The sequence below is a fragment of the Nyctibius grandis genome (assembly GCF_013368605.1).
Source record: "Nyctibius grandis isolate bNycGra1 chromosome W unlocalized genomic scaffold, bNycGra1.pri SUPER_W_unloc_2, whole genome shotgun sequence".
Lineage (NCBI taxonomy): Eukaryota > Metazoa > Chordata > Aves > Nyctibiiformes > Nyctibiidae > Nyctibius > Nyctibius grandis.
In genome coordinates, this window is record NW_027167473.1 from 2,304,831 (window position 1) to 2,321,073 (window position 16,243).

At 44.9% G+C, this 16,243-nt stretch overlaps 1 protein-coding gene across 1 annotated transcript in view; it reads right to left on the reverse strand.

Annotated features, from left to right (window-relative positions):
- LOC137677142 (tyrosine-protein kinase Fer-like) overlaps positions 1-16,243 on the reverse strand; it is a 276,620-nt gene that overhangs the window by 123,346 nt on the left and 137,031 nt on the right. The window contains exons 9-10 of the mRNA XM_068424347.1: positions 13,281-13,484; positions 2,214-2,336 (exon numbers count right to left, since the gene is read on the reverse strand). Of these exons, the coding sequence (XP_068280448.1) occupies positions 2,214-2,336; positions 13,281-13,484 (327 nt within the window). The remainder of the gene's footprint in view (positions 1-2,213; positions 2,337-13,280; positions 13,485-16,243) is intronic.

Sequence of the window (16,243 nt, forward strand, 5' to 3'; positions counted from 1 at the left end):
AGGGGAAACATCACCCCCATCTTCAAGAAGGGAAAAAAGGAAGACCCGGGGAACTACAGGCCAGTCAGTTTTACCTCTGTGCACAGCAAGATTCTCCTGGAAAATATGCTAAGGCACAAGTAAACCAAGGAGGTGATTGGTGACAGCCAACATGGCTTCACCAAGGGCAAATCATGCCTGACTAATTTGGTGGCCTTCTACGATGGGGTTATGGCGTTGGTGGATAAGGGAAGAGCAACTGATGTCATCTACCTGGACTTGTTGAAAGCATTTGAGACTGTCCCACATGACATCGTTCTCTCTAAATTGGAGAGACGTGGACTTGATGGATGGACCACTCGGTGGATAAGGAATTGGCTGGATGGTTGCACTCAAAGAGTTACGGTCAACAGCTCGATTTCCAAGTGGAGACCAGCGACGAGTGGCGTTCCTCAGGGGTCGGTATTGGGACCGGTCCTGTTTAACATCTTTGTCGGCAACATGGGCAGTGGGATTGAGTGCGCCCTCAGCAACTTTGCCGACGACACCAAGCTGTGTGGTGTGGTCGACACGCTGGAGGGAAGGAATGCCATCCAGAGGGACCTTGACAGGCTTGAGAGCTGGGCCTGTGCGAACTGCATGAAGTTCAACACGGCCAAGTGCAAGGTCCTGCACGTGGGTCAGGGCAATCCCAAGCAGAAATACAGGATGGGCGGAGAATGGATTGAGAGCAGCCCTGAGGAGAAGGACTTGGGGGTGATGGGTGACAAGAAGCTCAACATGAGGCGGCAATGTACACTTGCAGCCCAGAAAGCCAACCGTATCCTGGGTTGCATCAGAAGCAGCGTGGCCAGCAGGTCAAAGAAGGTGATTCTGCCCCTCTACTCCGCTCTCGTGAGACCCCACCTGGAGTACTGCATTCAGCTCTGGGGCCCCCAACATAAGAAGGACATGGACTGGTTGGAACAAGTCCAGAGGAGGGCCACAAAGGTGATCAGAGGGCTGGAGCACCTCTCCTATGAAGACAGGCTCAGAAAGTTGGGGTTGTTCAGCCTGAAGAAGAGAAGGCTCTGGGGAGACCTTCTAGCAGCCTTCCAGTACCTGAAGGGGGCCTACAGGAAAGTGGGAGAGGGACTTTTTACAAGGGCATGTAGTAACAGGACTAGGGGGGAACGGTTTTAAACTGAAAGAGGGTAGATTTAGATTAGATATGAGGAAGAAATTCTTTCCTGTGAGGGTGGTAAGACACTGGAACAGGTTGCCCAGAGAAGTTGTGGATGCCCCCTGCCTGGCAGTGTTCAAGGCCAGGTTGGTTGGGGCTTTGAGCAACCTGGTCTATTGGAAAGGTGTCCCTGCCTGTGGCAGGGGTGGTATAACTAGATGATCATTAAGGTCCCTTCCAACCCAAACCGTTCTATGAAGTTGAAAACAGTTGGTTTATGAATGAAATATCAACCGAGTAAATATTAACCACAAAACTACCGGAAGAATGCAAGGAATCTGTTAAGATTTCTAAGTGGTGATATATTTTAAAATCCCTTTTTTTTCTGTTCTGAAAGACATTCTGAAATGGCTTACAGAATAAAAAGTTTTATTTCAAATTTGCAGTTATGCTGGTGGGACAGTACCTCTTTCCATGTCTATATCAGTACCTTATATTTGAGATATAAAATAGGGATGAAACTGTGATTTGAGAATTTTACCACTTAAAGAAAACAATTTTTATTCAGACAACTTCTTTATTACAATGTTATGGACAATGAACTAATAGTTTCAGCTACATAGTCAGTAGTGGAATCCAAACAGGGAACTCAAAAGTAGAGAGAAAAAAAAAGTCATCCAAGGATGTTTTGGGAGACTGAATGCCATTCTTTCAGGATGGCAATTATTTGTTATATAAATCAGGATGGAGTGTTATTTTGGAGAAATGCATTGTGCAGAGAATGAAGACATTCAGAAAAAGAATGGAGACTCACAGAGTAGTGAGCAAGAACAAAAAATCTTCCAAATATTTGCATGCTGAAGTAAACACTAAAGAAAACTGCAGTGTCTTCTGTCTAGAAGTCAGCAACTGAGATAGTTTCAGTACTCAAATTATTGACTTAATAGCATATACAAATATTCTACAACCTACTTCATATGACCACCTGGCATCGCAAGGAACATATGTTAAATGATAACACAAATCCCAAAATACTTTCAGTTTATTAGAATTCTTGGAATGCATGCATTACCTTAACAACAGGATTCAGCAGAACGACACCTGATTTCTTTGTAATAATTTGCTTTGTTGCGTAATGATGGTCTATGAGCTGAGGAATAGTTGGAAACCCAGTTCCTTCAAAACGATACTGATTCTGTATGGAGGTAAAGGGAAATAATTGTTTCTGTACAAGAAAAATTTGAAAGAAGAAACTGCAAAAGAACATTACCAAGCTTTTATCACTAGTAACAAAATAAAGAAAAGTTTGCTTTTACAGAATTAAATCTCTGTCCTAATCAATTTAATAACACTTCTACTGAAGTAAATGGAATGATGATCAGGAAGATAATAAATTAATAAATGCAAAATTACTGCATCACTCATTTAAGACAGCATAATAAAATAACTATTCATTTAAACTTATTTTTTTAAAAAAAGGAAGCTCTCCTAATGCAAGACAGTCTGGGATACTTAAGCTGTGACAGAATGAAATAAAAAGATTATGAACTGGAAGAATCAATACTAACTTCCAGAGTACTGAAGACTCTAAAAATAATAATTAAAAAAAACCCTAAAAAATAAACATCTGACAATCTAACAAACAAGAGATAAGTAACACTATCTCACACAGATCTTACTGCGCTTAGAATATTTGACAAAATTAACAAATCCCTAGCACAGAGTACGGACCCATGATTGGTCTTTAATAAGAAGCGTATACCAGAAGAGTCTACAGGAGTACAGAGTCTACAAAGGCAGGCCATGCATGTAATATATAAATTGAGCAAGACAAAATTCCTTTCTTTTCCTATTCTACCCTTTTTATCACAGAATCAACCAGGTTGGAAGAGACCTCAGGGATCATCGAGTCCAACCGTTGCCCTGACACCACCCTGTCAACTAGACCATGGCAACTAAGTGCCATGTCCAGTCTTTTCTTAAACACATCCAGAGATGGTGACTCCACCACCTCCCTGGGCAGCCCATTCCAATGTCTAATAACCCTTTCTGAAAAGAAATTCTTCCTAATGTCCAACCTGAACCTCCCCTGGCAAAGCTTGAGGCCGTGTCCTCTCGTCCCATCGCTTGTTGCCTGGGAGAAGAGGCCAACTCCCACTTCACTACAACCTCCCTTCAGGTAGTTGTAGACTGCAATAAGGTCACCTCTGAGCCTCCTCTTCTCCAGGCTAAACAACCCCAGCTCCCTCAGACGTTCCTCACAGGTCAGACCCTCCAGACCCTTCACCAGCTTGGTCGCCCTCCTCTGGACTCGCTCCAACACCTCAACATCTTTCTTGAAGTGCGGGGCCCAGAACTGAACACAGTACTCAAGATGCGGCCTCACCAGTGCCGAGTACAGAGGGACGATCACTTCCCTAGACCAGCTGGCTACACTATTCCTAATAGAGGCCAGGATGCCATTGGCCTTCTTGGCCACCTGGGCACACTGCTGGCTCATGCTTAGCCGGCTGTCGATCAGCACCCCCAGGTCTCTTTCCACCGGGCCACTTTCTAACCACTCTTCCCCCAGCCTGTAGAGCTGCATGGGGTTGTTGTGGCCCAAGTGTAAGACCCAGCACTTGTTCTTGTTGAACCTCATGCCGTTGGTCTCGGCCCATCTATCTAACCTGTCCAGATCCCTCTGTAGGGCCTTCCTACCCTCCAGCAGATCGACACTCCCACCCAGCTTGGTGTCATCTGCAAATTTGCTGAGGGCGCACTCAATCCCTACGTCTAGATCATCTATAAAGATATTGAACAGCACCGGCCCCAAAACTGAGCCCTGGGGGACACTGCTAGTGACCGGCCGCCAGTTTGACTTTGCCCCATTCACCACCACTCTCTGGGCTCGGCCATCCAGCCAGTTTTTAACCCATTGAAGAGTCCACCCATCCAAGCCCCGGGCAGCCAGTTTGTCCAGGAGGATGCTGTGGGAGACAGTGTCGAATGCCTTATTGAAGTCTAGATAGACTACATCCACAGCCCTGCCCTCATCTACTAAGCGGGTCACTTGGTCATAGAAGGAGACCAGGTTGGTCGAGCAGGACCTGCCTTTCATGAATCCATGTTGGTTGGCCCCGATGCCCCAATTGTCCTGCATGTGCCGTGTAATGGCACTCAGGATGATCTGTTCCATCACCTTGCCTGGCACCGAGGTCAGGCTGACAGGCCTATAGTTCCCTGGATCGTCCTTCCGGCCCTTCTTGTAGATGGGCATTACATTTGCTAATTTCCAGTCAGCTGGAACTTCTCCAGTTAACCAGGACTGCCGGTAGATAATAGAGAGTGGTTTGGCAAGTTCGTTTGCCAGTTCATTACTCTGGGATGAATCCCATCCGGGCCCATAGCCTTGTGGGTGTCCAAATGGCACAGCAGGTCACTAACCGTCTCCTCCTGGATTACGGGAGGTTCACACAGCCCCCCGTCCCTAACTTCAGGCTCTGGGGACCGAGTCTCCTGAGGACAACCGGTCTTGACATTAAAGACCGAGGCAAAGAAGGCATTGAGCACCTCTGCCTTTTCCTCATCCCCTGACACTACACTACCCTCCTCATTCAGCAAGTGGTGGAGGCTCTCCTTGACCTTCCTTTTGCTGTTGATGTATTTGTAAAAGCTTTTTTTGTTATCTTTGACTGTAGCAGCCAAATCAAGCTCTAATTGAGCTTTGGCCCTTCTAATGTTCTCCCTACACGACCTGGCCACGTCCCTATAGACCTCCCAAGTTACCTGACCCTTCTTCCAGAGCAAGTAGGCTCTCTTTTTTTCCTTAAGTTCTAGCCTAAGTTCCCTGTTTAACCAGGCTGGTCTTTTTCCCCGACGGCTTGTCTTCCTACAGACTGGGATAGCCTGCTCCTGAATATTTAACAATTCCCTTTTGAAGCATGTCCAGCCTTCCTGGACTCCTTTGCCCTTCAGGACTGACTCCCAAGGGACTCGGTCCACCAGCCTCTTAAACAGGCTAAAGTCAGCCCGCCGGAAATCTAAGGCAGAAGTTCTGCTCTTGCCCCTCCTTACTTCCCCCACTATCGAAAACTCTAACATTTCGTGGTCGCTACTCCCAAGACGGCCACCGACCCTCACATCTCCCACTAGTCCTTCTCTGTTCACAAACAACAGGTCAAGCAGGGCCCCTCCTCTCGTGGGCTCATTTACCACTTGCATGAGGAAGTTGTCCTCCACACATTCGAGGAATCTCCTAGATTGCTTCCTCTCTGCCATGTTGTATTTCCAGCAGACATCCGGCAAGTTGAAGTCACCCACAAGTACAAGGGCCGGCGACCGGGCGGCTTCTGACAGCCGCTTGTAAAACGCCTCGTCCGCCTGCTCATCCTGGTTGGGTGGTCTATAACAGACTCCCACCGTAATGTCCGCCCTGCCGACCTTCCCCCTGATCTTCACCCATAAACATTCAACCTTGTCATCCTCACCATCTTCCTCAATTTCAACACAGTCCAAGCACTCCCTAACATACAGCGCTACCCCACCGCCTCTCCTGCTTCGCCTGTCCCTCTTAAAGAGCTTATAGCCATCCATAGCTGCACTCCAGTCATGAGAGTCATCCCACCACGTTTCTGTGATGGCAACCACATCATAACCTTCCTGCTGTTCCTGCTGTACAGTGGCTTCTAGCTCTTCCTGGTTGTTGCCCATACTGCGTGCATTGGTGTAAACACACTTCAGCTGGGCTAGCGGCCTTGCCCCCAACGCAGGCCTGTCACCCCTAGGTTCATTTGTGGCTGCCCTGGTCTAATCGGCCGAGCGGCACAGCTGCAAAGCCAGGTTGAAAGGCTTCAAGCCGAAGTAGAAAGGCTTAGGACCATTCGGGAGGCTGAAATGGAGATAGACTGGTGGAGCCAGGCTCTGCCCTCCCTGCAACAAAAATGGGAGCACATGCCGGAGAGCTCCCAGGATTGAGGGACCCCTGTACTCTGCCCCTCTCAGGTGGAAAACAATAACTTAGAGGAGAGGAGTGAGTGGAGGCAAGTCTATGGCCGTGGCAAAAGGCGAGTGCCCTCCTTGCCCACCTCGCCTCCACAGGTGCCTCTGAGCAATAGATATGAAGCCCTAGTGGAATACAGCCGGTCCAATGGGGATGTGGTGGAGAGGCAACCTATATCAGAGGTCCCACCACAGTCAGAAAAACCTGACAGGCGTATAGCTACCTCCTCCACAAGGAAGAAGAGAAGAGTTTTAGTGGTTGGAGACTCCTTCCTAAAGGGATCTGAGGGCCCAATATGCAGAGCTGACCCCCATCACAGGGAGGTCTGCAGCCTGCCTGGAGCCCGAATCAGGGATATCACCAGGCAACTCCCCAACCTGGTGAAGGCCACAGACTACTACCCCCTGCTGATCTTCCAGACAGGTGGGGAAGAAGCTGCATCCTGTAGTCTGGGGGGGATGAAGAAAGACTACAAGGCCCTAGGACGGTTGGTGAAAGAGTCTGGGGCACAAGTCGTTTTCTCCTCCCTCCTTCCATTTTCAGGTGATGACGTGGGATGGAATAGTAGGATTCTCTCTATTAATGCCTGGCTACGAGACTGGTGCTACAGGCAGGGCTTTGGGTTCTTTGATAATGGCTGGTTTTATAAGACACCAGGCGTGACGGTAATACATGGGAAAGGTTTATGTCGTAGGGGCGAAAGGGTTCTGGGACAGGAATTAGCAGGGCTCATTCGGAGAGCTTTAAACTAGATTCGAAGGGGGATGGGGTAGTAGCTGGGCTTGCACCACTGGGGCAACGCTCTAGTGTTGAGGTAGACCAGGAGGCCTCCCATCCCCCTGGGGTGAAATCAGTGTGCTCAGCTCGCTCCCTGAAATGCCTGTACACCAATGCACGCAGCATGGGGAATAAACAGGAGGAGTTGGAAATCTGTGTTCGGTCGGGGGGCTATGATCTAGTGGCAATTACAGAGACTTGGTGGGACACCTCGCATGACTGGAATGTGGTCATGGATGGCTATGTCCTGTTCAGGAAAGACAGGCCACTAAGGAGAGGTGGTGGAGTTGCTCTTTATGTGAGTGAGCAGCTAGAATGTATTGAGTTCTGTCCAGGGGCGGATCAGGAGCGAGTTGAGAGTTTGTGGGTGCGAATTAAGGGGCAGGCTGGCAGGGGTGATACTGTTGTGGGTGTCTATTACAGGCCACCAGATCAGGATGAGGAGGGTGATGAGGCCTTCTACAGGCAGCTGAGAGCAGTCTCTCAATTACAGGGCCTGGTTGTCATGGGGGATTTCAACTACCCTGATATTTGCTGGGAGGCCTACTCAGCCAGCCATCCTCAGTCCAGGAGGTTCCTCCAGTGCACTGATGATAACTTTCTGATGCAAATGGTGGATGAGCCAACTAGGAGAGGAGCGCTGCTGGATCTGATCCTCACTAACAAGGAGGGTCTGGTTGAAGCGGTGAAGGTTGAGGGCAGCCTTGGTTGTAGCGACCATGAGATGGTAGAGTTCAGGATCTCATGTGGCAGGAACAGAATATCTAGCAGAATCACAACCCTGGACTTCAGGAGGGCCAACTTGGGCCTTTTCAAGCAATTGCTAGGGGAAATCCCATGGGACAGGGTACTAGAAGGTAAGGGGGCCCAAGATAGTTGGTTAGCATTCAAGGACTGCTTCTTCCGAGCTCAAGACCAGAGCATCCCAACAGGTAAGAAGTCAAGGAAGGGTACCAGGAGACCTGCATGGTTAAACAGGGAACTGCTGGGCAAACTCAAGTGGAAGAAGAGGGTGTACAGATCATGGAAGGAGGGGCTGGCCACTTGGGAGGAATATAAGTCTGTTGTCAGAGGATGTAGGGAGGCAACTAGGAAAGCTAAGGCCTCCTTGGAATTAAACCTTGCAAGAGAGGTAAAGGACAACAGAAAGGGCTTCTTCAAATACATTGCAGGCAAAACCAACACTAGAGGCAATGTAGGCCCACTGGTGAATGAGGTGGGGGCCCTGGAGAGAGAGGATAAAAAGAAGGCGGAGTTACTGAATGCCGCCTTTGCCTCTGTCTATACTGCTGGACGCTGTCCTGAGGACCCCCGGACCCCTGAGGCCCCAGAGGAAGTCAGGATAGAGGAGGAATCTGTCTTGGTAGATGAGGGCTGGGTCAGGGACCAATTAAGCAATCTGGACGTCCATAAATCCATGGGCCCTGATGGGATGCACCCACGGGTGCTGAGGGAGCTGGCGGAAGTCATTGCTAGGCCACTCTCCATCATCTTTGCTAAGTCGTGGGCAACGGGAGAGGTGCCTGAGGATTGGAGGAAAGCGAATGTCACTCCAGTCTTCAAAAAGGGCAAGAAGGAGGACCCGGGTAACTATAGACCGGTCAGCCTCACCTCCATCCCCGAAAAGGTGATGGAACAACTTGTCCTTGGTGCTGTCTCTAGGCACATCAAGGATAGGGGGATCATTAGGGGCACTCAGCATGGCTTCACCAAGGGGAAGTCATGCTTAACCAACTTGATAGCCTTTTATGAGGACATAACCCGGTGGATAGATGACGGTAAAGCTGTGGATGTGGTCTATCTCGATTTCAGTAAAGCGTTTGACACAGTCTTCCACAGCATCCTCGCAGCTAAACTGAGGAAGTGTGGTCTGGATGATCGGGTAGTGAGGTGGATTGTGAACTGGCTGAAGGAAAGAAGCCAGAGAGTGGTGGTCAATGGGACAGAGTCCAGTTGGAGGTCTGTGTCTAGCGGAGTCCCTCAAGGGTCGGTACTGGGACCAGTTCTATTCAATATATTCATTAATGACTTGGATGAGAGAATAGAGTGCACTGTCAGCAAGTTCGCTGATGACACAAAACTGGGAAGAGTGGCTGACACACTGGAAGGCTGCGCAGCCATTCAGAGAGACCTGGACAGGCTGGAGAGTTGGGCGGGGAGAAATTTAATGAAATATAACAAGGGCAAGTGTAGAGTCCTGCATCTGGGCAAGAACAACCCCATGTACCAGTACAAGTTGGGGACAGACCTGTTGGAGAGCAGCGTAGGGGAAAGGCACCTGGGGGTCCTAGTGGACAGCAGGATGACCATGAGCCAGCAGTGTGCCCTTGTGGCCAAGAAGGCCAATGGCATCCTGGGGTGTATTAGAAGGGGTGTGGTTAGCAGGTCGAGAGAGGTTCTCCTCCCCCTCTACTATGCCCTGGTGAGGCCGCATCTGGAATATTGTGTCCAGTTCTGGGCCCCTCAGTTCAAGAAGGACAGGGAACTGCTAGAGAGAGTCCAGCGCAGAGCCACGAAGATGATTAAGGGAGTGGAACATCTCCCTTATGAGGAGAGGCTGAGGGAGCTGGGTCTCTTTAGCTTAGAGAAGAGGAGACTGAGGGGTGACCTCATTAATGTTTATAAATATGTAAAGGGCAAGTGTCATGAGGATGGAGCCAGGCTCTTCTCAGTGACATCCCTTGACAGGACAAGGGGCAATGGGTGCAAGCTGGAACACAGGAGGTTCCACATAAATATGAGGAAAAACTTCTTTACGGTGAGGGTGACCGAACACTGGAACAGGCTGCCCAGAGAGGTTGTGGAGTCTCCTTCTCTGGAGACATTCAAAACCCGCCTGGACGCGTTCCTGTGTGATATGATCTAGGCAATCCTGCTCCGGCAGGGGGATTGGACTAGATGATCTTTCGAGGTCCCTTCCAATCCCTAACATTCTGTGATTCTGTGATTCTGTTATCCCCCTCCCCCATCGAACCTAGTTTAAAGACCTCTTAACCAGCCCTGCCAACTTCTGGGCCATAACCCTTTTCCCCTTCTGATTCAGCTGTTCCCCATCCGGCATAAGCAGGCCCGGTGCCATGAAAGCCACCCCGTGGTCAACAAACCCAAAATCCCACCTACGGCACCAGTCTCTTAGCCATCAGTTTATATCATTTTAGATACATAATTCAACATAATGGCAACAAAACTGTGGGATCTCTTAATATTTTCTTAGAAGCCTGTAAAATTTTCTTAGCAAAGAATGCTGTAAGGTACTTTCAGGTACTAAGGAAAAAAAGAATACCTTAATTGCTTATCCCTGCCCTTATACTTGAGGGGGGGGAAAATGGTAAATTAGTATTTATTTCATTGTCTTAAATTCTACATTACGGCTTAGTGGTTGGGAAGCAGAATAAACTACCGTGTCTATGTAAGGTCTCAATATCTACAGTTAGAGGACTCTTCCCACAATAGAGGAACTGCTGTAAACCAGCCAGCAGAATTGGCAACAATAAACAAAGACCACAATAAAAAAAAGCAGCATAGATGGTGATTCAGGTTCATTTACAAAACTGGGCAATGAAAACCTCTACCACTGCCATGCAGATTTTTTTCTTTCTAACACCTATAGTTAAATTCTTTGCAGAATGCATTATACCAAGTTTCTCTTCATTAGGAATAAAAACATCCATTTCCTGTAATGTTTTATCACTATTAGTAAAGGGAGCTTGGTCATGTCACTTATTTTTATCCTATTAACTGGTTCTCTATTGTAAACATGCTTTCATAGTCTAAAATACTTGTGGTTTATTCCGCTAACATCCTTCACTAATTAATGCTGACTCAGCTTTGCTTGCCCAGTAACACTAGACTCCATTCCTTTCAAATAACCTCCTTCAAATTTCTGTTCCGATGAACCAAAAAACCTTAGCATGGTTAGGGTACTGATGTCCTGAGAGTCTGCCTAGCACAATAACCAGTACTGCATAACATTTCCTCATACCAGACCCAGCCTTGCACTCATCTGCTGCCATTTAAGCTTCAGAGCAGACAACGTTCTTTTATTCTGTGTATTTACATGGGATCCTGATTAAAATCACTAACAAATAACAGTTTGAAAATAGCGTAGTCTTAAAGAGGAACAGTGAAAAACAGAGTAGCCCTTAGTGACAGCAATGAATTTAGGTGCTTAAAACTGAAGGATGAACTGATTTATCATGCAAATACTTTTATTGGGATTAGTGCTTAAAAATATTTGCAAAACTAGAAAGAATACTTATGCAATTAAAGGATCACTGTTAAAACAGGTATATGTTGTACTTCTGCTCTGCAGTCTTTGGTTCAGAAGAAAATTTAAGGCCAATGGGGACCAAACCAGTCAGTGATGCAAGAGTGTGATTTGACCAGTCACAGAGAGCTGATTCAACACTATTTATACCAATGTGAAAAACACACTCTTACACTTTACTCTCAGCAAACTTCCCTACCAAGATGCTCATGAATCCATTACTCTTGTCCTATGACCATAACAATCCCACCACTTATTAAATGCTTTTTAGGGTTAATAAGCTTTTTAAAAAAAAAGTTTAAACTTTTTTTTCACAATAAATGCAGACGATTTTGACCCATAAAAGTGCATAAGTAGTCTTGCATTTCTTTAAGAAAAAAAGGTTTTAGCTTTCACGATTGTCAAGAACATCTCCCACAAATTAATCCCAAGAGTGGATGAACATAAGGTGCTATTACTAAATGTACAAGCAGAGAGATCTAGTGACCTGATAATGTTTGGGTTGTGCAATATTAAACAGTACCAATCTCACATTTCTAATATAATACCTAAGAGAAAGTAGTGAAATTATGGGAATTTATTTACAGTTCTGTAAATTTTTCTTGGAAAAGTGGATATTATAAAGCATCAGATTACAGATAAGGGTAGCCTCAAAGTAATACCTATTAAAAAAAAAAAAAAATCTCTATTTTAACTGACTTCAAAGCCCAGTCCCTGTCTACATTTTTTGAAGCCCCACTGGAGTATGACACATAGAGTGATTTATACAAAATTATTTCAGCCACACTAAGCACATAATGTGCATTTAATTCTGCTGAGTAAGGATCAGCACTCCAAGGATCTTATAAGACTGTGTGTATCTAGGTATAGGTAGTTTTATTGCTCTTATTTTCTCATTCAGCACTCTGATACACCAAAATACTTTAAGGTCATAAAAATAAAATAAACATTGACTTTTTGTCAACTGTTAAATCCTAAAAGGAAAGCTATGAGTGAAAACTAACAAAAACCCCAGACAGACCAGTGTCCATACTGATCCTATAAAAACCTTCTAACTGCTATAAAGTTTGAACAATACCACTACCCCTCATTAAAAAAAATAAACCAGCAACACAATACTGACTTTCCCAGGTATACTGCATCAGCTGGGGATTTAGACTGGGAAACACAGTGTAAACATAGTTATGCTACCAAATTTGTGCATTTGTCTGTATAGGTTGACTGAAGTTTGGGAGATTTTATTACATCAGACTGAAGTATGTTTTGTCAGTATTGCTGAATCAAAACTGAGATCGATTTCCTGGTATATTGTACCTATATTCACAAAGTAAAGAGCCAGAAGCATTTCTAGTAATGTTATGAACACTATCTTATTTTGAATGAGTTTGAAATTCTGAAAGGTAAAAAGAAAAATAAATATATAAATAAAAACAAGAAATGCATTAAAAATAAAAAGTAATACATTGGGTGAAAGCGAATGAATAGTCATGTAGTTTAAAATGACCAGTTTTTCCCTAAGTTAGAGAAACAAGGGGATCAATTTTGGTCTTTACTCAGAAGCATACATGCTATGTAATATTCACAAGTATTTGTGTTCTGTTGAACAAAACAACATCCACAAGGCTAAAAAGAACACATGTATTTCCAAAAAGGCATGGACCTCAATTTCTAGCTATATACAAAACAGCACAGAATATTTTCTCCTAAGTGAATATTTCAATTTTTCAGGAAGATTCAATGGAATCTTTACAATCTGAATTAAAAATAGCCTAATAAGCACCAACTGTGAAAATAGGTTTAAAAATAAATAAATGTACATGCATAAATTAGTAGTAATTAAGTTCTGAATTTCTAAACATTTACAGAAATGTCTTGTTTTTTTTCAACATAGGATAAAAGATGTATAATAGCCTCATACTTCATATTTTTCTTTTATTCCCAAAAATTACTTTTTCCTCCAATTTGAGCACTGATGGAAATATTTCCAACAGCTTTCATATTTTCATATAAAGGCTAAAGCTATGTGTCATAGTAAATTATGTAGATCCTAAATTGTTTAGCTAAAATAATTAACTTCCTAACATTAAATATTTAGTACTATATCAGAGACGTACATCAGCATATTGTATGATAAAGTGTCTCCGTTGTCCATCTGAAAACACAGAAAGGACATATTCACCAGGTTTCCCGTGGCTTTCTCGCACCAAGAAGTCTCCTTGCTGTTTTAACAGCTCCTGGGCTTCTATTCTTGGAATTGCACCATGATACCAGTCTTGCTCTGCCAATGGTTTCTCAGTGGTTGATATTACATCAAAGAACTTAGAAAAAAAAAATCAAAGAAAAATGTTACTATAACTGTACATTTTTAGATTTTAGTTTTCCATGAAAAGCATGATCAACAACAATAATTTCTATTTCTGTATCTAAACTCTGTATTTCTATTAACAAACAAAATTAAGGCTATTTATTTACACTAAAGGCATACTGATCACCTTTTTTTTCTATTACTTAAAAAAATACTGACCAAGCTATCACCCTTTCTCACACATTCTAATATGCTATTAACAACAGTTAAAAATTAAGCATGTTTTTATCCAGAGACAAATTTCTGCCACATAAGAACAGTAGAAAATAAGAAATTGAGTTTTCAAAAGTATTTCACAGAATCACACAGAATCACAGAATGTTAGGGATTGGAAGGGACCTCGAAAGATCATCTAGTCCAATCCCCCTGCCGGGGCAGGATTGCCTAGACCATATCACACAGGAACGCGTCCAGGCGGGTTTTGAATGTCTCCAGAGAAGGAGACTCCACAACCTCTCTGGGCAGCCTGTTCCAGTGTTCAGTCACCCTTACAGTAAAGAAGTTTTTCCTCAAATTTAAGTGGAACCTCCTGTGCTCCAGCTTGCACCCATTGCCCCTTGTCCTGTCAAGGGATGTCACTGAGAAGAGCCTGGCTCCATCCTCTTGACACTTGCCCTTTACATATTTATAAACATTAATGAGGTCACCCCTCAGTCTCCTCTTCTCTAAGCTAAAGAGACCCAGCTCCCTCAGCCTCTCCTCATAAGGGAGATGTTCCACTCCCTTAATCATCTTCGTGGCTCTGCGCTGGACTCTCTCTAGCAGTTCCCTGTCCTTCTTGAACTGAGGGGCCCAGAACTGGACACAATACTCCAGATGCGGCCTCACCAGGGCAGAGTAGAGGGGGAGGAGAACCTCTCTCGACCTGCTGACCACACCCCTTCTAATACACCCCAGGATGCCATTGGCCTTCTTGGCCACAAGGGCACACTGCTGGCTCATGGTCATCCTGCTGTCCACTAGGACCCCCAGGTCCCTTTCCCCTACGCTGGTCTCCAACAGGTCTGTCCCCAACTTGTACTGGTACATGGGGTTGTTCTTGCCCAGATGCAGGACTCTACACTTGCCCTTGTTATATTTCATTAAATTTCTCCCCGCCCAACTCTCCAGCCTGTCCAGGTCTCTCTGAATGGCTGTGCAGCCTTCCAGTGTGTCAGCCACTCTTCCCAGTTTTGTGTCATCAGCGAACTTGCTGACAGCGCACTCTAATCCCTCATCCAAGTCATTAATGAATATATTGAATAGAACTGGTCCCAGAACCGACCCTTGCGGAACTCCGCTAGACACAGACCTCCAACTGGACTCTGTCCCATTGACCACTACTCTCTGGCTTCTTTCCTTCAGCCAGTTCACAATCCACCTCACTACCCGATCATCCAGACCACACTTCCCCAGTTTAGCTGCGAGGATGCTGTGGGAGACCGTGTCAAACGCTTTACTGAAATCGAGATAGACCACATCCACAGCTTTACCATTTGTATTGGCTAAATTATTTTCATAGAATTTAAAAATCCCATTCCAAATCAATTAATGATTCTAAGAGCCATTTTCTTCCTTGCATTTACACCATAACAGAAAAAAAAGCACTTAGGCATACTGCGCTTATGAACTTACATAGAGTTTCTAAAGGCACAAAGATTCTAAGATACTATTTTCATTGGTTATAAATAGAAAGTAATGAGTTTTAACCTATAACTTCACATATTAATTTTAAACAAGCTTACATTGTGTCCTGGTTTCATTCGGATTTGGTTTCAGTTTGTGGCCAGCCATGGTGATCAGGGCCATTAGCAGCTAAATCCAGGGCAGCTGACCCAGGCTGGCCCACAGCTGTATTCTATATCATGAACAATCAAGTTCACTATAAAAGGGCGGGCTTGATAGAAAGAGGGGGGGGCTGTTTTTTGATCTCCTATCTCCCTGATGCTTGGTACTCCTGGACAGCCTGCTGCAATTCTGTAGCTAAGTATACTTTTGTGTTAACATTTATATTGGTTTCTTTATTTTGTTAAATCTGTTTAATTTTAACCCATGAGTTTCCCTCTTTTTCTAAATTTCTTTCTCGGTTGGGTGAGAGAAAAACTGCTATTGTTTAGCCCTCGATGCAGGCTAAATGAAGACAGTTTATTTGGTGCCCAATGTAAATAAATCACCTGGGAAAACTGTAGACTTTTGATCTAAGAGTCTCAGAGGGTTGAAGTTTTCACAGATTGGACTGGTTTTGTTATGAGCATTCGTTATGTTGATGTCAATAGCAGGATCACTGGGTGGAATTCTCTGGGGTTTGTTTTTTATAGTTGCTTTTGGGGTGGCTAATCAAATGTGTGGTTTTACTGCTGTTTGTTACTACTTTTGTGTGGTTTATTACTTCTGGGCATGGACTTAGAGGTATCACTCTGCTGTGGTGTTTGGCATTGGTTTATGATACTCAATTCTTTTGTAACTGTGCCCATTTCTGATTTCTATGGAATGGGAGTGGGTGACATGTACTTTTTCCCTTGAGGCTGATCTCAATGGCTTTTGAGAATTTTGAATATCTGTGGGATATTTTGACCACCATGCTCATGTTGTTAAAACTTTTGAATGTCTTTCAGGTCTTGCTCTTGCTTAAACATCAATATAAGGGTGGATGCAGCACAGCTGCTGCTACCACTGTAATGAGCCCCACAGCAGCTCTTGCCCTTACACCAGATATGGCAGCTGCTCCAGCAC